The 22864-nt window shown below is 38.9% G+C and overlaps 1 protein-coding gene across 2 annotated transcripts in view; it reads right to left on the minus strand.

Moving 5' to 3' along the window:
• The window catches only part of SRBD1 (S1 RNA binding domain 1), a 226741-nt gene that overhangs the window by 58680 nt on the left and 145197 nt on the right, over positions 1 to 22864 (minus strand). For both annotated transcript variants that reach the window (XM_084622475.1, XM_084622474.1), the window contains one exon: positions 17034 to 17116. In XM_084622475.1, the coding sequence (XP_084478601.1) occupies positions 17034 to 17116 (83 nt within the window). The remainder of the gene's footprint in view (positions 1 to 17033; positions 17117 to 22864) is intronic.

Consider the following 22864-nt stretch of genomic DNA (forward strand, 5'->3'; position numbering starts at 1 on the left):
CATTTTTCTACCTGATGTAGTAGTAAATTTACATGGCAATGAAATGTCAATTTCTGCCTCCTCCTCCTCCTGCTCCCTCCAAAAAGCCTAAATTGTAGGCCGTTGGTACTGACCCCCTGCGCTCATGCAAAATGCAGCCACCAATCCACAAAGGAACATTTATAAAATAAGCCTCACTTATTTGAACTGTAACATTGCCACCACTGGACTGTCACACTGGAGACTTAAATAAACAAAAATAAACTTAAGTAACAAACACTGTATATTTTATGGAACTGTACAAACCTAAAGGAAAATAGTTCTCCTAGCTAACATCCTCCTGGCAAACTCTATGAAAAATTTAATGTCGTTCACTTATCGTTTTTGAATTCCCAAGAAATAAGGATGTTGGGGTCTAACAAGGGGAAGGGAAAAAACCCTGTCATTCTGGAAGATTTTTGGCCTACTTTGCCTCTCCATGATACCATTACTGGAAAGTAAGAGTGATGTGACGGCCCTTTGTACCGGGGTGAACAAGTCCCTATGTACTACTTAAGACCTGCACTGCAATAAATTTCCATCTCAAATTCATATCTATATCATAACACAGAAAACAGAATGAGATTAAGTGGGATCAAGTTCATTTAGAAGAAGGAACAACAGGAATAATTAGTCATCTTTAACAGGCTCAGACAAGTTAAGGTTTGTTTAAGAATGGTTTTGTCCATAGGTGTAGGTGAAAGGCCTTGTGAACATACAGTTAACCTGCTCCCTGACGGAGTTCTAGTGGTCATGGTATTCAAGTTTAAAATGAGCCAGATAGTCAACTTTTTAAAAAATGTCTCACATCTATCCAAAGGCTTAAGGTTTTGAAAAGTTCAAACATAATTTTAGAGTCATTATCATCTGGATGACAGCAATAAAGACAACATTCATTTTAAATAACCCTGCATTATATACAGTTGAGTAAATTTGAATTTGTTTTTGATATAAGGTCTTCCAAAGTTGAGGCCAACATGCTGAAGAAAAATATTAAACTATCTATAACCCTGTGTCAACATATGATGCTACTGGGAATGGTAAGTGAATTAATTTTCCAAGGAAAATTAATTACTTATGACTTACAGTTGTAAAAGCAAACAACGTAACTCTGGATTAGAGCACATTTAATTTCTGTTTGGAATAGCGATTAAATTAATTTCATATAATTCATGGTATGTAATGGAAAGCAGAACAAAGATGAAATCTAAGACAATGACTGACATAGAAAAAAGTGTATATTTATGTTGCTGATCCAAAAATAAAGGTCACAGATATTAATCTTTGCCTAATGAAACATAATTTTAGTTTCTATAACAGTGTTCTTTTAAAAACCATTTGCAAAAAATGCTATTAGCCAGATAAAATCTAAAATGCAACAAATTACAAAACAAAGGAATCTTGTATAACGTAATAATGTCTCTATTAGAAAATGCAACAAGACTCTGTAAGCTTCAGTGACAACTGCTGAATAACAAATAACCTTTAACTGCAGAAGTCTTGGGAGAAAGCATGATACTCATTTATAGTCATCTTATTTTGGAGGAGAGAAGGAGGAAAATCACTCATATAATCAAAATATTATGAATATAAATTATTATAAACAAAATATGCTCTTTTATAACTGAATTATTCACAATATCAACTAAAGAGCACTTTTCAGTTAACAATAACTAGTGAAATGTATATGTACAGCCGAACATATGGAACATTCATCCCCGTATTCCATACTTTGCTAGTTACTCAAACTGTGCCAAAAATAATATTTTATAAATTTCAGTTCAAACAAACTAAATGCATATACCTTATATAATATCCATGAACATTAATATTTGCATTTAATAAACCTTTAAATGGCTTAAAATACCCATATAACTTTAAATGTTATTTATGGTGTCTTTTTAAAGAAGAGAAAATGAATTCATTACTGTTTTCAGATATCAACTTGACACTGGTGGTGCCCCAAACTAAATTGTAACTACCCAACAGTCCTTTACAAAAATGAAATATCTTTATACTTAAAAAAAAAAAAATCAAAGCAATATACAAATTGACGTGTGAAGCCAGGAAAACAAAGAACAGCTCCAGTATTTTCAAGAGAGGCTGAAACTTTAAACTACATTTTAAATACACGTATGAAAGCTGTTCAGCAATTTTCCATTGGTAAAGGATCACATCTTTTACTAAGGTTTTTAACACTTCTGTTTATAAACATGAAACTCAATGGAACAACAGCATACATGCATTTAGGAAACTGTTTTGATTTTATTTGAATAAGTTGTCTTTCTAATGGTAAACTTTATAAATCTTTTTTTCTATTTTGCGTTTTGTTCACTCAGAATGTTACCAATCCAGTGAATATAAAAGCCAAGTCACCTAAAAACTCACAGCTCTATAACTCAATTTTGTTCCTGTTAATACTTGGCTTCAACATCAGAATGGTGTCTTTCAAGAAGTTAAATCCACCCTATTGGATCATAACAAATCTAGCCTGCTGTCTGAACTAGCTCTGCCCAAGCACATTTATGGAAAGGAAGATCAAACAGTGAAAAATTAACCAGATTGGCATGGAGGGTGTATTGGACATAATAGGCTCTATTTCTGAAATTCAACTGCCTCGAAGGAGAGTTTTAGAAATATAGACGCTTTATACCTACTCCCTATGAACTATTAACTATATAGTTAGAAATCATATTATAAAGTATTTTTAACCACATCTAGGATGCTTTGACATAGTATGACAAAAGCTGCCTTTCTAGTAAATTTCTGAAAACTGAGATTTGGTAAATCATACAATTAGAAACAGCTTGATTAAGGCGGAGTAGGAGAAACCCATCAATAACAAACAGCTGTTTCCTATTGACAGGCTATAACTAAATTATCTCACCTTAATGTGCTAAAAAAGTTTATTTTTTTCCCAGAGTGTCCTGATGTATTTTAAATCTTAGAAGTTACCTAAAAACACACACATTGTAATAACAATAGACAGCAGTGTTAAGGGGGACACTATTGACATTTAAATATTTATTTTTAAATGTAGCTAATTCAGCTTGGAATACCTGTGAAAGAATAAAAACAGTGTTTTCAAATCCTGTCTATGCTTTTTTATGCGTCTATGACAGCAATGCAGTTTATTGGCAGCCTCATGAGTAACAGGCATAGATGCGATGGTAGCATTAGGCTCATGCACTGTTCTTGAAGTTCACATGGGCTGATTTCCTTCAGCTCTCGAAGAAACAGTATCTGATCCTGTTGAGCAGTATTATTACCCTATCTTCGGAGTTGAAGATGTTAATAAACATATATATTATACCACAGAAATACTAAGACAAGAATGATTTACATTATTCATGTCTACTCTTGTTTTTATTATCAAAATCACTACTTTCACACAGCCAAAACCTGTACTCTGAACTAAGCCAGAGTACATGGGCTTGTGGCAGGCATTTTTCAGAGGGCTTAAGGAAGGGGAAAGGAATTCTCCACCCAGGATGCAAAGCCACTTGGCAGCTGCTACAGCTTTGAAGATAAAATAGCTCCCATGTAGTGCAATCTCTTTATCGTGAAAGTATATCTACAAATGTAGATTTTTTTGTTACATAACTGCACTCAAAAACAAAACAATGCAAAACTTTAGAGCCTACAAGTCCACTCAGTCCTACTTCTTGTTCAGCCAATTGCTAAGACAAACAAGTTTGTTTACATTTACGAGAGATACTGCTTACAATGTCACCTGAAAGTGAGAACAGGTGTTCGCATGGCACTTTTGCAGCCAGTGTTGCAAGGTTTTACGTGCCAGATATGCTAAACATCATATGCCCCTTCATGCTTCGGCCACCATTCCAGAGGACATGCTTCCATGCTCATGATGCTTGTTAAAAAAATAATGCATTAATTAAATTTGTGACTGAACTCCTTGGGGGAGAATTGTATGTCTCCTGTTCTATTTTACCCACATTCTGCCATATATTTCACGTTATAGCAGTCTCAGATGATGACCCAGCACATGTTCGTTTTCAGAACACTGTCATAGCAAATTTGACAAAATGCAAAGAAGGTACAAATGTGAGATTTCTAAGGACAGATACAGCACTCGACCCAAGGTTTAAGAATCTGAAGTGCCTTCCAAAATCTGAGAGGGATATAGTGTGGTGCTTGCTTTCAGAAGTCTTAAAAACGCAACACTCCGATGCGGAAACTACAGAACTCGAACCACCAAAAAAGAAAATCAACCTTCTGCTGGTGGCATCTGACTCAGATGATGAAAATTAACATGCATCGGTCTGCACTGCTTTGGATTGTTATCGAGCAGAACCCGTCATCAGCAAGGACGCATGTCTTCTGGAATGGTGGTTGAAGCATGAAGGGACATATGAATCTTTAGCGCATCTGGCACCTAACTATCTTGCGACCCTGGCTACAACAATGCCATACAAACACCTGTTCTCACTTTCAGGTGAGACTGTAAACAAGCATTATCTCCTGCAAATTGTAACCAAACTTGTTTATCTGACCAATTGGCTGAAGTAAGACTGAGTGGACTTGTAGGTTCTAAAGTTTTACATTGTTTTATTTTTGAATGCAGTTATTTTTGTACAAAATTCTACATTTGTAAGTTCAACTTTCATAATAAAGAGATTGCACTACAGTACTTGTATTACGTTAACTGACAAATACTATTTCTTTTGTTTTTTATAGTGCAAATATTTGTAATAAAAAATAAATATAAAGTGAGCACTGTACACTTTGTATTGTGCTGTAATTGAAATCAATATATTTGAAAACGTAGAAAACATCCAGAAATATTTAAATAAATGGTATTCTATTATTAAACAGTGCAATTAATCATGATTATTTTTTTAATCGCGTAATTAATGGCAATTACTTTTTTTAATTGCTCGACAGCCCTACTTGCAACCACCACCAGCATCATTCCCATCATTGTTCTTCCTTCTTGAGAGCTTCCCTATAAGCAACAGCATCACAACAGCAAGCTCCACTTAACAGAGGTCAGGTACCTCAGGGACCAAGGAAGGATCTTTCCAAGTTTCAGCCTGGGCCCTAAAGCAAAAGCCAGTCTGAAGTTTTGCCAAACCCATTCCAATGTGCTACTAGTGCCTTTCTGCAGTACCTAACACCTCAGTTAATCTGCAGCTCCAAGGTAGACAGTTCAGTGGCCACTTCCCATACCACCAGCCATAGAAGGCAGCAAGCACAATGCTATAATGCTAGTTGAAGTTTGCCAACAAGGTAGGGAATCAGAGCAGCAGCAGACTGGTGTTCTCGCTGCCAGCCCCAAAAAGGCAGGCTTCACTGATCAGACTGCCAAAGCTACAGCAGTGAAAGACGTGAACCCCCTTTCAGCCAGAAGAACTGCTGTTGAGGATCGGTTTAAATGCTGTTAAGCCTCCAGATCTGCTTCAGCACATGGCTGGGGTTTTTTGTCATTCAGAAACGAAGAGCATACAACTCCCCAGCAAAAGTTTGCCAACCAGGAACTTGTAGGATCTTTGCCTGCTTTTCTCACAGAGCTCATGCCTTTCCCACCATATGATTTAGTTAACAAACCTGCAACTAGCAAATGGATGGATTATACAACCTAAAAGTCTTCCTCAATCTTCAATACACAGGATTCCATGATTTGATGCTGTGATGCCTGAATAAAATCCACCCCTTCCCACACTAGTCAAGTGCCTTCTGCCTATTAACATGACCTGGGTTTTTCCTGCCTCCAATGGCCAAGAGCAGTTAGATCACACCACAATCTCCCACTTCCAAAAGATTTTGTGCCCAATAAACTTAGAGGATTATTTCCGGCTTGCCTCTCACATGAATGTTAGGGTTATTATTCCTTCTAGTAATCTATGGAAGTGTTCTTTGCCAATGTAATTTTCATCCAGGAAAACACTTGGCTATGCTTGACACTGAGAGTAAAGGTACTTTGATTCTTTTAAGGCAGACACTATTGGTGGGACAGGCTTCAATTTTCCTTAGTGGGAAGGGGGTCAAACAAAGCATATCTTGTGAAATGCCATTCACTATGCCCTGCTCATATGTTCTTTTCTCTCAGCTTTGAGCGGTTTCATATAATCAAAGATGACACTAACTATGGCAGAAGCTGAGGAATAACAACCTTTCTGGCCTTTAGGTTGCAGATTGCTGGTATACAACAAGGGCACTGAACCCTGCAAAGTGGACCATGTGGACTGTAGGCAGGGAAGTTTCTTTAAATGCTGTGCTATAAAGTTTCTCTCATAGTATCATATGGTTCTAGCATTTCACTAGACTGTCACATCTTTAATGGTTTAACCTAAGGCATACATTATAATATTTATTTTTATGTCCTGCCTTTAGATATGACTTGCAAAAGGGAAGTCGTGTTGCACACATCCTTCTAATAAATGTATGACTGATGAGAAGTACTTACAATATGGAGTATTGGTATCCTTAGACCTCTAGGTTTTTGGCATGCATTCTCTTCAGATAGCCCTTTCAATCAAGACTTAGGACAACAAATTAAATCATAAAAACAACACTCTGAACATGAGTGATCCATTCCATGCCTAATAATCTTGATGGTATATATACTTGTCTATTAATTTAGAGAGGGGAAATGAATAACCATTTTATAGACAAGCTGCACACTTGAGTGTTAAAAGCTGAAATCAAACCATGGAACACTCATTCCTGCTGAACTGTGCATTTCCACAACATTTCAGTGAATCACTCAGTTCTTAGTTGAAAGCACTTTCCACATAATAAATAAGCCATCTCATTTCCTTCATCACAAAAATACACATAGCACCCCCTTACAGATTTGTTTTAATAAAAGTAATAAAGCAAATGTGGAGGTTAAGGTTGTTATGACATAGTTATCCCTCGGAGATTTAAAAATCACTCATTTGCATATCACATCTCAAAAACTCTTTGAGAGTGATTCTCTTATGACATCCAAGCTCCTCTATTGAACCTTACTATCCAAATATCCTATGATCCAATTAATCCACAATGAATAAATGTAATAAAAGTCCTCAACACAGAGAAAAATGTGGCTTTTCAGATGCAGAGTATCAAGCAATGCACTTCACTCTATACTACTAATGAAAACACAAGGATAGGAAATGTGTATGGAAATTATTAATGATTTAAACACAGGAACCTAAAATAAAGTCTGAATTTTTGGCGAATACCTTACACATTTATAGTAGACTTTCTAGTCATGTCTTTTCAGAATCAACCTTCTAAATACCTCCAACCTGTATTTAATGTCTACATATTGTAAGCATTGAAGCTCTAATCAATCTATCTCGCACCAAAAGCTTTCACGAAGGAATTTAAAACAGTGGTGAAATTCTAGGTGACGCTATTTAGCCAAAAACCTGAAGTTCACTTAGTAGCCAGTACAATGAACCCTTCAAATGCACACACTATTACTAGAGCCACCACTGGAGAGCCACAGAAACAGGTGGCAACACTGCTGCTGTGTCTGGTTTGGGATTTTATTTAAAAAGAAATTGCTGTGTGCAATTCCATATACTTATAGGAAAGGGCAATGAGCCACTCTCCCAGTACAACCTGCACATTTCTGTCTCTTCTGACCCTCCCTATCTTTCAGGCCTAGGGCCAGAGGGAGAAAAGACATATGAACAAGGATCAATGTTGAGAGGTGCCTGCATGGCTATCTGAGTCCCTAGTGACTGAGCACAAAGTCCGTAGGCAAAGAGAACAAATGGGAAAGAAAATCATCCATCCATCTTCCAGGGGAAAGAGAAGACCTCCCACTTTCCAGAAGGCAACCAACTGAGAACCTGCTGTAGCTTCAATGGAACTACTTACTGTAGTCACTAAGTTCTATAAGACTGGATCCAGAGATTTTAAAAATAGGTCAACAGCCATACGACAATAATTTGGACAGGACATTGGAGAATATATCTCCCACTACCAATTAAAGAGGAAGCAAATCTTAGTGAAACAGTGCTCCCTTAAGTTTCAAAAAAATGGTCCCAAATCTCTCTCTATGTCAAACTGTATTTTAAAACAAGCTAGACTGTATGATATCCAATTTCATTTGGAATGGTAAAGGTCTTAGATAAATATTAAAATGCAAAATCAATAAAATCAGAGGAAAAATGGGAGGAGAAGAGGACAAGAGGGGAAGAAACAGCATTACCATATTTTAAACTCTTACTATTCGGCATTCCAATTATGCTTCATAAAACCCTCATTTGATCACGACCCTCCAGCAATACATGGGAACTACAACAGGAATTAGCTCAACTATTTTCCCTTAAGGAACCTGCTAACAACATCATTCGCAAATTTTATTTGACACAAAATTTCCAGTTACATCTGGAATCAAGCATGCTCTCCTTTTGCAGGTTTGAGAATTATACATTCTTATGGAATGTTCATGTATAAGAGATAACTTTCCAAATATGCTAAACAGGAAAGATGTTGTAGTGTGGAACACAAGGATTATATTATGAAAGGATTTTTAAACCCTTAAAACTGTTCAATGGCCGCAGATCAAAATTCAGTTTTAAATGTAACCGGCGCTTCATCCGCTAATTGCTTTGAAGACTAGAACCTTGAACCAACATTGCAGCTGACTAGTGGAGAGACTTAGACAGTGGAGAGACTTGAGCACAGGTCTAAGCCATGGGTCACAGGCTGGAAGGAGACAGACTGTGAAATGTACTGCAGCTTTTAGTGAGACAAACCTTTTTGCTTTTAGGTTCACTTGCTTGATAAAATTTAGGGATTAGCTTGCAATTTTATCTTTTTATTTCTTTTGTAACCAATTCTGACTTTATGCCTTATCACCTGTATTCATTTAAAATCAGCCTTATTGTTGTTAATAAACTTGTTCTATTGTTTTATCTAACCCACTTCATGTTTGGATTCAAGTGTTTGGAAAAGTTCACTTGAGGCAACAAAGCTAGTGCACAATCATTTTGCCTTGTTGAAATAACAAACTTACTATGAGCTTGTACTGTCCAGGGAGGTACTGAACAGTACAAGACACATGTTTCTGGGGGAGAAGGCTGGGGCTAGGAATATGCAGGTGTTGCCCTGTATGTAATTCATGAGTGGTTTGGAGAGCAGTTTTATATTCAGCTGGGAGTGCTTTTACATGCTAGTGGCTGTGTATGAGCAGAACCGGGAAAGGTGGCTGTTCACAGCAAAGCATGTAAAAGGCACCTCTGGCTATAGAGCGAGGGGACATAGCAGTTCAGCAGTCCAGGTTATACCCTGGGGAATGTCACAGGTGCATGATCCAGTCCATTTAGCAACAAATGAACTAGAAGCAGTCCAAATATAGGATAAATGCAGTCAGACTATTAATTCAAGGTAGGAGTGTAGGTCTAATGACATCTCAGGAATGCCAAGCCCTTTCCCTATCAGACGACAAGTTTAGAAGGGAGACAAATGTCCAGAATCATGTCAGCCTTTAATATGTTTTCAGGGGAAGTGCAATGAACTGGCTTTGAAACAACAGATCTATAAGTTGGGGCATGAGAATGGGGAGCATAGGTGATGGAATTGTCAGCTGAGTACCACGTACAATGGCATGCCAGGCCACTCAGAAATTACAAGAAGGAACATTCCTCCATCTGTCTTCACTGTTCATAGGATCTTTAGGATAAGCAGAAAGAAGAGGAAAGGCATATGTAAGGGCCACTGGCCAGCTGGTGTGAAATGCATCCGTTACCAGCATACAGGAAGCTCTGAATCTGGTGCAGAATTTTGGCAGCTTGCCTTTCTGTGGAGGTACAAAATTATACACTTAAGGTCTCTTGCAGATCATGCAAACTGAAATTGAGTACATCTTGTTCAGAGACCACCCCCCAGAACTTATGGTTTGACAACTAAGCAGTCTGCCTGCAAACAGGGGTCATGCCAGGTAAGTTGCTGTTATGGCTGAGAGATTTTTCCTTTTCTCTGTCTATTCTAAGAAAACACTTGCCTGTCTAACATTCTGCTTTGGTACCCTCCTGGCAATTAATATGAGAGAGCACCACAGTGTCAACAGATGAAATAAGGGCTGGCTACTTGGAGACCTTGTTCTTAAAGCTCACCTTTCATTCACACCTGGTCATCAGGCAGATAGAGGAATAGCTGAAACTATGTGGTCAGATGGTGCCTACCTTTCCCTATTCACCACTTAATGCTATTGTGTTTAGCCCCCACCGATCTACATTATTGGGTCAAATCCCTGCCATTTTCCTTTAATTTTAGATAAACACCTTCTGAGCCACATCACCTTTGGATGGTGTAAAAAGAGAAGGATTCATAGCTCAGTAAAATGAAACTTGTCTCAAAGCAAATACAGTAAGCATATGCTTAAAGACTTTGTGGTCAAACAACCCAGTTTGTAGCTGTAAAGCCTCTTTCTTCTTGTTCTCTTCTTGCTGGTCCTTGTTAGGTGGCGATTTAATAGGTTGCCTTTGCCAACAACTGGTCTCAACAATCTATTTTCTATAGACACAGATGATATCTTAAGTAATACATGGATCACTTAATGCCTTTTCAAGAACTTACCTCTCACCCTCTGGATTCTAACTCTTCTCATCCCAGCCCCAGTCTCCTTGTCCAGCCAGTCCCATTTCCCTACTGCTGACTCCTCATTCCATCTGTCTACCTCCCGCCCCGTCCTGACTGGCTCCCAATCCCAGTCTCTTTCCCTGGGCTTCTTGTGCAATCTTAGTCCCCACTGTGACTCCTTTCCCCAATCTCTTTGCTCACCTGGTCTACAGCCTCTTGTCTGATCTCAGTTGCCCCCACACCATTTCACTCACTGCCTCCTAGGCCCAGTCTTCCTCTGTCAGCCTAGTCCTAACCTCCTTGTCCAAACAGTCCCAGCCTCCTCTTCCCACACCCCATGCTCCCACTCCCAGTCTCCTTGCCCAAACAGTCCCAGTCTCTCCAGACTCCTTGTCCCAATCTACTCCTTTCCCCTCTTCCCTGCTTCAGCTTTTGTCCCTCTGCATTCAAACCAGGTGCTTTCCCCTTCCAGGTTGCCTGGGTGCCAGCTGGGGAGTCATCAGGAACAGAGGAGAAACAGGCTCACTGCTTTCAGTTCTGGTGCCCAGCCCCATCCCATCCCAGAGCAGCTGAGAGCTAGGAAAGTCCTGAGTCCCACAGCCCTGGGTTGGAGCATGCTCAGTCACCATGTGGGGAGCATATATGTGCAGTTTGGTAAGCAGGAGAATCTGAGAGAGGTTTAAGCGTGTTCAGTGAGGGTACAATTTTCACATATTTTTTGCTGTAAAGCTCTAGCAAGTCTCTACTGAGCACATGAAAACTGCAAATTTTCAATGGCTTATAACTTGGCTAAAGTTGGGAAGATTTTCACAAAGACAGCCTTGACACAAAGGTCCCTCACTACCTAATTACAAGTTCCTGCTACAAAGTATATGGACATTAGAGCATTTCAGAAAGAAGGCTGCAATAATGGTTTTAACATTGCAAAACATACCTTTCTTTAGCCTCCTTCTCAAAAACACATGTACTGTTCTGGCTACAGTTTCCCCAAACAATTCAGCCTAAGGCAGAAAGTCGGGCAAGTAAAATTTCAGCCCAAATTTCTAAAGTTTTGCAAAGTTATATGCAACTGAAATTAGGGTTTTATAATGGAAAGTGTTGGACAACCTTAATGATAGGTGCTGCTACCAGCTCCATCAATAATACAGTTACATGAGTAGTATTCACAAAATATGTGGGCCTAATTTTGGAGATAGTGCTTGAAAATTTTTGCTAGGACATCTCTGAGAGGAAAGTGGTCGGAAAGTGACTACTCATCAGACACAGAATTTGCTTAAGTGAGGAAATTCATCATCTTCAGAGTCTGAATTACCTATGCCCTACAGTGTGGATTTGTTCTTCACGGTGTGCCATACATTGATTATGCCTGTATGAGTAGCCTGATTGTTTTAAAGGTATTAATGTCTAGCAACTCCCTTTCTCTTCAGTGGGAGTTACTGAGTCCTCAGCATTTTTAAAAATCGTGCTCAGATTTAGGAACCTAACCATGGGCTTAGAACTCTAAATTTAGGCACCCAGATAAGGAAGCCTTGGTCAGGATTTAACTGGGAGAAATCTCCAGGGTTGGCCATAGGCAGAACACATTTTTGCCACACCACCACAAGTGGCTGAGCAAAACAAAAAACAAGCAAACAAAAACAGCCAGCCAATTAGTGGAGGAAGGGGTGAAAAAAAAGCAGAGTGACACAGTGGTGTGGCACACACGCATAAGCTTGGGCCTAGGGTTGGCCTGCCCCTGGAAATCACACTGAGGGACCAACCTGCTAATATTCTCAATTTTGAAAAATGTGCATGAAAATTCTTAACTTTCATCTATGATCTCCCTCCTCTAGCAGCTGTTCTTCCTCCATGCCAAGGGAATAAAACCTTGGATTTGTTAACTTTCTGGACACACTAGAGAGCTCATTTTGGAGTGTGGTCATATAGAGAGTCTATTATAGATTTATTGGTATAGTGGGTGAATAAAATAATGTGTTTTGTCAGAAGTCCATTACCTTTACATATGCTGTTATATTTCATCCTAGAAATTAGTAAAAGAACAGGCAAATATAAAATAACCCTTAAAATTATTTCGGATAAGAGTCAGTTCTGCATCAGATACATTCTTTATTGAGGGACTATATCCTACATCACTCAATGATCCAATAGATGTTTTTCCATCTCTAACTGCTAAGATGTAAACAAATAACTTTTCACCAAAGGAAGACAAGTCATAATAGCTTAATATTCTCTCCCCCCCCCCAAAGAGTTCTGTTGCCCAAAGGACAGCAAAACTTTGAAACATGGTAGTACAATTTGTTTTCAAAAGTGTCACAGTATGCTCAGGTAACTCAAAATTCCTTTTTTTCCAATGAACAAGCATCTTATAGCTTATGGGCTGATATTTTCACTTAAAATCTTCTGACAGGAGGTTTATGTATCTACAAGTATTATTTGCACCACAGTGTGACTTAAATGCAAAGGACCAGTGGAAAAACTTGCAGTGTCCTGCCTGAACTGCAGTTGCTATTTTGAAATCCCCTTCTTCTAAAGTTTTAAATAAGCATTTAGAACACAAGCTAAGATTTTAAATCTTCAGAAGTACTGCAGTGGGCTTACTGCACAACATTTATGATGGTGGTAGCAGATACCTTTTAGGTGCTGTGATGTGAGATCTATAAATTCACCTCATGTTTAAATTTACCACATGCTGTCAATTTGACTTTTTTTAGAATTGCAATTTTTTCTAATATAGCCACCTTCAAGTCTCTAGTAGTATAGTCTGACTTTTTATTTAAACAAATAAAAAGAGAGTATTTACTCTTTTACTGTGTTTAAGGGTCTTTAGATGGTCCCAAGAGCAACAAAACAAAACATGCTGCACATCAGCCCTTCTCCTTTCTCCCTGCGCAAACACCTGCTTTGCTGCTGCTGTAATTATAAGCACCTTCTTGAAGAGCCTTGGGTGAGTGTGCAGATGGGATCCTCAGAGAGCAGTGCACCACAGAAATGCAACTGAGGCCAGCAACTCCATGAAGCTTACTATCCACTAAGTGCTGTCCAATGCACACAGCAAAATTAAAAAGAGGAAAAGTACCTTCTCCTCCTAAGGTTACTTACAACAATAATTGAAACAACATTTTAAGATGAACTGTGATTTTCCAAGTTGACAGTGTACACACACTTTTAGGTCACATCGCCTTGAGGCATAGTTTTTAGAATTTTATAATAGATTCAAATGACATTTATATACATCTTACATGATACATCATCATAGAATGATCAATTCATCTCTTTAAACCAATAAGGCACAGTATCAAAAGTGCAGGTGAACATGCACACTTATTTAAATAGGATTACTAAACTTCTTTTCCTATTAATCAACAGCAAAAATAAAGCAACTATCGGAAAGAAACTTTACATTGCATAAGAAATGGATGCTTTTAATTTGCACTTCATGTAAGATTATAACGAACAGAATTGATATCAACCAACCAATTCACAAGAAGGAGCTTTACTATATTTATTACATTAAAAAAACAGTCAATCAGGATCCCAGTGATTCCTAGAATTATAGTACACTTTAGCTATAAAAGTAGTTTTTAACTTGTTCTCCAATTAGTAAGATTCATAGATAGTAAGGTCAGAAGGGACCATTATGATCATCTAGTCTGACCTCCTGCACAATGCAGGCCACTGAATCTCACCCACCCACTCCTGCAATAAACCTCTCACCTATGTCTGAGCTACTGAAGTCCTCAAATCATGGTTTAAAGACTTCAAGGTGCAGAGAATCCTCCAGCAAGTGACCCGTGCCCCATGCTGCAGACGAAGGCGAAAAACCCCCAGGGCCTCTGCCAATCTGCCCTGGAGGAAAATTCCTTCCCAACTCCAAATATGGCGATCAGCTGAACCCTGAGCATGTAGGCAAGATTCACCAGCCAGATACCCAGGAAAGAATTCTCTGTAGTAACTCAGATCCCACCCCATTTAACATTCCATCACAGGCCATTGGGCCTATTTACCATGAACAGTTAAAGATTAATTAATTGCCAAAATCATGTTATCCCTTCATACCTTCTCCCCTATAAACTTATCAAGTTTAATCTTGAAGCCAGATAGGTCTTTTGCCCCCACCGCTTCCCTTGGAAGGCTGTTCCAGAACTTCACTCCTCTGATGGTTAGAAACCTTCATCTAATTTCAACTCTAAACTTCCTGATGGCCAGTTTATATCCATTTGTTCTTGTGTCCACATTGGTACTGAGCTTAAATAATTCCTCTCCCTCTCCAGTATTTATCCCTCTGATATATTTATAGAGAGCAATCATATCTCCCCTCAGCCTTCTATTGGGTAGGTTAAACAAGCCAAGCTCCTTGAGTCTCCTTTCATAAGACAGGTTTTCTATTCCTCGGATCATCCTAGTAGCCCTTCTCCGTACCTGTTCCAGTTTGAATTCATCCTTCTTAAACATGGGAGACCAGAACTGCACACAGTATTCCAGGTGAGGTCTCACCAGTGCCTTGTATAACGGTACTAACACCTCCTTATCTCTGCTGGAAATACCTCGCCTGATGCATCCCAAGACCGCATTAGCTTTTTTCACGGCCATATCACATTGGCAGCTCATAGTCATCCTGTGGTCAACCAATACTCCAAGGTCCTTCTCCTCCTCCGTTACTTCGAATTGATGCGTCACGAGCTTATAACTAAAATTCTTGTTATTAATCCCTAAATGCATGACCTTACACTTCTCACTATTAAATTTCATCCTATTACTATTACTCCAGTTTACAAGGTCATCCAGATCCTCCTGTATGATATCCCGATCCTTCTCTAAATTACCAATACCTCCCAGCTTTGTATCATGCACAAACTTTATTAGCACACACCCACTTTTTGTGCCAAGGTCAGTAATAAAAAGATTAAATAAGATTGGTCCCAAAACCAATCTATGAGGAACTCCACTGGTCACCTCCCTCCAGCCTGACAGTTCACCTTTCAGTATGACCTGCTGTAGTCTCTCCTTTAACCAATTCCTTATCCACCTTTCAATTTTCATACTGATCCCCATCTTTTCCAATTTAATTAATATCAGTTCACTAGCCTGTGGCCTTCAGAATGCAGCTACTCAACAATGGCAAGTGAGCAACCTTCACTAGAAATGTTGACCAAAAGTCTTTTGCAATAATACATGTCACTGGATACATATTTCTTAACCTCATCTCATGGCTTAGGCCACTTCCTCAGAGGCGGGACCCAGGTCCGCTCACTACTCTGGGCGCCAACTCAGGGACTCTGTGAACAGCAGTCATGCACTGCTCCCTTTAACTCCCTAAATTAGCTGCTACTGTTTTTCCCCAGGCTTCTTCCCAGCAGGTCTCTTCCCTGTCACCTTGTCCCTGAGGGGTACTGTTCTCAGGTTCACGCAGTGGGCAGTGCATGGGAAGTCGCTTACCTCCCCAGATTTCTGCCAGGGTTTGCCAGCCCTGCTCAGTCACATGGTGCGGACATTATCTTTTTACTGAAGATTTGGCTTTGACACAGCACTTTAAACCACACAGGAGACCGTTATCCCGTGACCACAATTCCACTCCGTTGACATTCATGAACTTACCTGGATGTATAGCTACGTGACCTCTGGACTATATCGTGAAATACAGTATGTTTTATTTCTTCTAACCTTTCAGCTTTTACTTCTGCTCCATCTTCTGGATTCATGAAAGCACCTCTGTTTAAGAGAGCACTTAAGCACGTGTTTAACTTTCCTTACACTTTTGGCATTTCTCTATTCAAGTCACTGGGATTTAAACAAGTGCTTAAGTGGTTTCCTCAATTGAGGGCTATACTTATTTATTTGTATTATATGTAGCATTTACAGTATGTGTCTGTGTAAGACAGACATGCAGATGCAATAAAATGACAGCCACTAAACTACTTCTCAATAACATTAAAGATTTTAAACTATTTAAAACTATTGTCCCTCCCCACCCCCCAATAACCTCAAGAAAACCACAAAACTCTATGAGAATTGTTAAACATTTTACAGTGCAGCTTTAGGAAATGAAAGAAAATCTGAAATCAATGTTTTTATTACAAACACTGAGGGAAGAAAGAATGTATATAATGGTGCCAACCAATGGCTTCTAAATGGAGGATCAATATCTCATACTATTTTACAAAAGGAAATAAAAACCCACTGCTGTAATGATGTGAAAGAGATCACATCATTACAGATCAGGTTACCAGTTTGATCTGATGTTTTAAACAGACTATAAATCTGGCTATAGCCATTTCTAAATCTAAATCACAATTGTTAAAGTCAGAAAATAAAAAAAACCCATACGACAAATATTGAGTACCAAACCACCAATTCTACACAAATATTTTAAAGTAGACACATAACTAGTTGACACTTAATTACAAAGCAGTGTTTTTGTGTTGCACTATATCATGTTGAATTACTAGATTAAATGATCTGCATTATCTTACCTGATACATTCCAACTCCAATGTGCTTGGGCTCAATTTTCACTAGCTCAGCTAATGGGTCTTGTACACGTCTAGCTATGGAAACTGAAAAATAGAAGTAGAAAACAGGTTTTATGTAAAGAGCAGCACTGCATAATTACTTTTGTTGGTATTTTTCAATGTTGTAGATATTTAATCTCTCTTTTTTTGCCTGGAAAAAAACCATGTGAATGCCTTAACTGAGATCAAATGTTTTATTACAAATGAAAGCACCACAAAGTTATCATCAAGACACATTTTTTTCCTCAATCTTTTCCTCACTGTTAGAAATATAAGCGGAAATCTATACTTACTGAACTTTTATTTTTAAGAATTCAAAGGCCTAAAATGAACACATACCGCTGCATCTCAATGTTCATTTTCATAGGCCTATTAGCTAGCTGGCTTTTGAATCCAGTTTCAATTAGTCTGAGATAATTACATATACAGATGAAAAGTTTATTTTTATGTTACAATGATTTCATACTAAAAATGATACTATGACGTTTTCTGTAACTAAATTCTGAAATTTCTTCTGAATCTGAGTTGTAGAAATTTAAATGACATTATTGATGTTTGTAGATATTTCTCATAAAGTGAAAATTTAACTCTGATTCGTTACATTAGTTCTCCACAACATAAAAGTCTCATTGTACTCTGTACATCTGAAGTTGAATTATCTATTAATTAAATTCTAAATGATCACTTTGAAAATGTACTGGGTATCAGTATCAGGATAAGTTTATACAGCAACTGTCAACCTAAAAACCACCCAGAGTATTTTCAAAAGAGCCTAAGTCACTTAACAGTCCAAGCCCCACTGACTTTCAATTAGATTAGGCTTAACCTGGAACTTTGGTGCTCTCGAAAATTTTACCTAGCATGTCAGTTAATTTGATTTAGTACAGATTCTTGATTGAGAATGCCAGGCTGCAAAAATCAAAGAGATATACAGAGGACAAAACTGGCTGCCACTTTTATGAAATAACTAATTGTACCCAGGAAGATCTTACCAAACTCAACCTCTATCCATATGTAACCTGGACACCCGGTCCATTGCTGGAACCTAAGAGTTGTTGCTGAAGCCAGCCCCTCGCATACTGAGCTCTCAGGGTTGGCATCTACTTGCAAAATCTGACTCTTGGGCTAACTAAACAGGCATTGCTCCCTCACATCCACAGCAAACAGAAAATTCTAGCCCGATGATGTTAAAATGTGTAAGCTCCCTCTTCTCCCCAGCATGACTGCTCAGAGGAGATAGGTTGCTTGATTTAGCTGCTCCCCTGTACTATCCCTTGTTGGTAAGTTGTCCCTGCCTAGCTACAGAAATCGTGACGTGGAATACCAAGATGCAAGATGTTCCATGGATATCAAAGTGCAGATCCGGGCCTTCAAGAATGGCAGAAATATGCATGTAGGGAAAACCTACCTATGGGAGGCTGGAATTGGGTGGGTTACCAGCACAAAATTCCTTCTCAAGACTAAACCCCATGGTTCCTGATAGTACACTATGCAGAACCAGACAATGAGCCAGTCAGATACAGCAAAGCACCTCCTGATAAAATATCAAAATCATTCATCAGGGGGCCAACCATAATACACAGAGAATTTGAAGAAATGAAAGGCTGAACAGAATTGCCTAGTAGGACTCAGCATGTTAGTTAAATGGGTATCAGCCAGTCATGTGCAGTGATCAGTAACCAGGCCTGTCTGCATCTGAAGCCCTCTACAGGCCATGAAGGCTGAATTTACAATGGTGACTAGCGCCTTTCCCTCCATCCCCACCAAGAGGCTGGTCTGACAGTCAGGGATCACAGGGTCACCGGGAGGCTCCGGACACTCTCCCTGTGCCAACAGCCAAGAGGTGGGTCATATAGTAGTCACAACAACCAAAGATTCGCTCGATGCAAAGTAGACCCTTCAGGAGCCAGGTAAGCTGGTATTAAGCTGCACCACCAGCGCAGCACAAAGCAGTTTAATGCACTAGAGAATCAGTCCTGATTTGTGGTTATAAATAAATCCTGTAGCGTACTTGCCATAAGGAAGCAAATATATTTTGTTTTCCATCGTGAAACCAAAAAGATTGTAATAATATAAACCTAGAAAATATTTTCAAACTAGGGTTTTTGTTTTTATGACAAATTAACGAATTTGTTATAATGTAATGACTGTTATTTTTACTCAGATGGGGTCTCAGGGCCCCAATTGGGGACAGCTGGTTATTCTGCTAAGCACTGTACAAATACATAGAAATCGATACTTCTTGTCCCAAAGAGGTGACAAACTAAACAGACAAAGAAACAAAAGGCGGGGGCGGGTGGGGGGAGGGGGGAAGAGATACAAGCAAATGGTCAGGATAAAATCCGTGGTCTCTTTTTGGTGGATGAGGGTCAGGGTGGTGGGGTAACAGGGTAGGAAGGGAGGGAAGAGAAGATGAATGAACAGAAAGAGCCTGATAGACACAGGAAGGAGGAGGAGGAGGAGGAAGACTGGTGATTGAAGCAAAGATCAAAGGGGGTGGTGGGAAAACGGTACAAGAGTAGATTTCAGCTGCGGTATCACATGGCAGAGGGTTTGAAGGACAGCCCTCGGAGAGGCTGTGGGTGCTTCACCTGCTGTGGATGTAAAAAGAGGAGAAGGAAGGCAGGACAGGAGAAGGCTGGGGTCTTTTATAAGCCACCCCAGAAGCTGTCCACAGCTGATCTGGGCACACTCCAAGAGCTATGGCTTAAAATTATATTTGGGTCATTAATATCTTTTTTCTCCAATGGTACATTTACTGGCATAATAGAAAAACAGTGAATTATGTGAATGTTCAAATTAACAGTTTACAGGAGCACAAAAAATTTTACACACATCTTTAAATGGCAACTACCATTATTGTAGGCTGACAAATAATTCATGAAGTTTCTGAAAAGAACTTTATTACACAATGATGCTTAAAGCCAATATAGCAAACTTAATGCCTACTTGTTTCCCTTTTATGGAAGACTCCTCAAAACCACAGACACAAAATATACCAACTGAATGTGCATCAGGTACTTCACTTTCAAAGATTTGTATCACCCGCCCTTTGATAAAAAATAAGATGTACAGTTAACATTAAGTTCACTGCTCGGTCATGTTATACTTTTCACATCCTTTATTATTATAGTTTTAACATAAGCTGAAAATGGCAGCTTCCAGGGTAGACTTAGAAAGCTCAGTACTGGTGACATCTGATCTGCCTGCTTCTCTACCCCAGAATTTGTGAATTCAAAGACTCTCACATATGAATTCAAAGGCTCTTGTCAAAATCACAAAAGGTTAATCAGTGCAAGTGCTCTAGATTACAACAGAAATGCTTTCCGAAAATAATCACTCATATAATTACCAATTGAAGTGCCTGTGCTACATACAGATCACTAACAGGCTTTAAAGTTAGTAGAGCTTCACCGGAGCATAAAAACTAAAAATAACAAAAATCAAAATGACTTTGTTGCAAAATAGAAAAGATTTACTTTTAACTATTTTATACTATTGTGTACACACATCGATATAGTGTAAGTCTTTCAACACGTCAAGTTTAAGGAAGACTGCTCAATTTCTATACAACTGTTCAATATAAGTGTTTCCCAACCACAGAAAAACTAATCAATATGGAATAAATTTGCATGAGTGTGCTTTTAGAGAGCAAATAATCTGAGAGCAAAAATTTGCCACGGTCTATCATTCATCTAATTATACCTATATAAAATAAACAAATGGACACAGGATAGTCGCAGCTAGAGGAAGGACAAGAGTTTTTTTAAAATTTGTCCCAGGACCCAATTTTAACCTCATTTTATAAATCTTGGAATCTTCATTTTTATAAAAGCTTGGCTGATAATAGTACTAGCATGTCTCTGCAGGGTTTCTGCCCTGGAGGTAGGCCCTGATCCAACAAAGCACTTAAGCACATCCATACATGGGAATCAAAGAAACTATTCACATGCTTAAAAGTTACATAGATGCTTAAGTGTTTTCCTGGATTGGGGCCTTTGTGGGAATCATGGGAAAAGTGGAGGACAAAGACCAACGAATAGATTATACAGCCTGAAGAAGAAAATGGAGAGGACACAACGCCTAATGCCACAATAGCATAGAATTGTGAAAATCTCCATGAAAGCCTCAGCTCTTCCCCAGAATTTTTCTAACTGAGAAATAAAATAGAAGGTATACTATGAAAAGTGTATGAAGACCCACACCCTCACGTGGCATGTACTGACTCTCCTACCCAAACACAAGAATTGTGTCTAAAGTGTCTATATACAGATGTCAGAGTAATGGATTTCCATGACACTGATCCTTTAAGGGGGGCAGCAATTTAAGGCCCCAATCCTGCAATCCAATCCACACGTGCGGACTCTGCAAAGTCAACAGGGCTTTCCATGGGTGCAAGGTCTGCCCATATGGACCACCAGGGCCACAGAAGGTAAAACAGAAGCAGTTGGGGGAGGGGAGTCTCATTCCCCATTCAAAAGCAAATCACAAACTTTATTTTAAAAAAATATGAAGCAGTATAGTTTAATTACCAGCAATGATGAAGCGGTTTTACATGTGCATTCTAGGAGTGAATAAAAACCATGCATTTTTAGAACACTTATATGGCGCCTCATTCTCCATATCTGAAGTTACTAAAGGATATTTCATTTTTGCTCAGAAAATATAAATGACACTCTCTGATGGACATGCAGCAAAATAAAATAAAATAAATCAATTTTCTCTTAAAATGTCAGCCAGGTCAAACAAGAGATTTGAAATACCATTGTTAAAATACATTAGTCTAACTCAGTGGATCCCAAACTGGGGTTCGTGAACCCCTGGGGGTTCATGAAATGTTATGGGGGGTTCTTGGGAAAAAATTCCCTAATGGCAGACAGAGCTGTCCATAGGGACCCTGGGCAGCATGAAGCCAGCAGCCTGGAGCCTTGGGGACTTCCAAGAGCTAAGCAGATCAAAGCAAGCATATCTGTCACACTGAGGAGATTTAAACTTCACGACTTCTTTTACAAAATGGAAAGGGAAGTAGATATTTTTTGCTGTTTTTAAAATTAAATAGGCTGCTAGGTTGTTTTTAAATTATTATGAAGAACAAGTTTAAGCTTTGTTGTAACCTGTGTTGTTTGCCTGGAGTGCTCAAGACCTGAATGCTTGTGTAGGAGGAACTCTTTGAGTTGGCTTCTTAAATACCTTGATGCTGTTTCCCATCTGAAACTCCTTGATGAAACATAGGAGCCAGAGGCGCCAGTATGGGGGAGCGACGAGTGTCACATGCTATCCCTGCATCAGTATACCCCCCCACGGATCCCTCCCCTTTTTTCTGTGGGCCCCCCAACTTTTCTGGAGGTGCCCCCGCACTCCTTTTTTCTACTGGCACCTCTGATAGGAGCCTTGTCTTATAACAGGCTTAATCAGAAGTGATACAAGCGACAAAAGGGAGATCTTGGAAGACTGTTGCTGTTTGCATAATGTAATAAAAATACTGTAATGATAAATAATAATAAACAAGCATGTCATAAAAACAAATTTTATATTTCCAAGATCACTGCTTTTATCATTTATGCTGAGGTAAGGGAGAAAATCCATGGAAATATTCATTTTTAGGAGAGGGGTTCAAGAGACTTGAAATTTTAGTGAAAGGGGTTCACGGGTTGTTAAACTTTGGGAACCACTGGTCTAACTGAAGTAAAACTATGTGAAGAAAACTTTTTGAAATAAAACATGAAACCTTTTTACTCTTTGATTTTAAATAGCATTGTAACTTCAACATTGCGCTGTTTTTCATTCATCAGA

Source organism: Lepidochelys olivacea (assembly GCF_965140295.1).
Source record: "Lepidochelys olivacea isolate rLepOli2 genome assembly, chromosome: 3".
NCBI lineage: Eukaryota > Metazoa > Chordata > Testudines > Cheloniidae > Lepidochelys > Lepidochelys olivacea.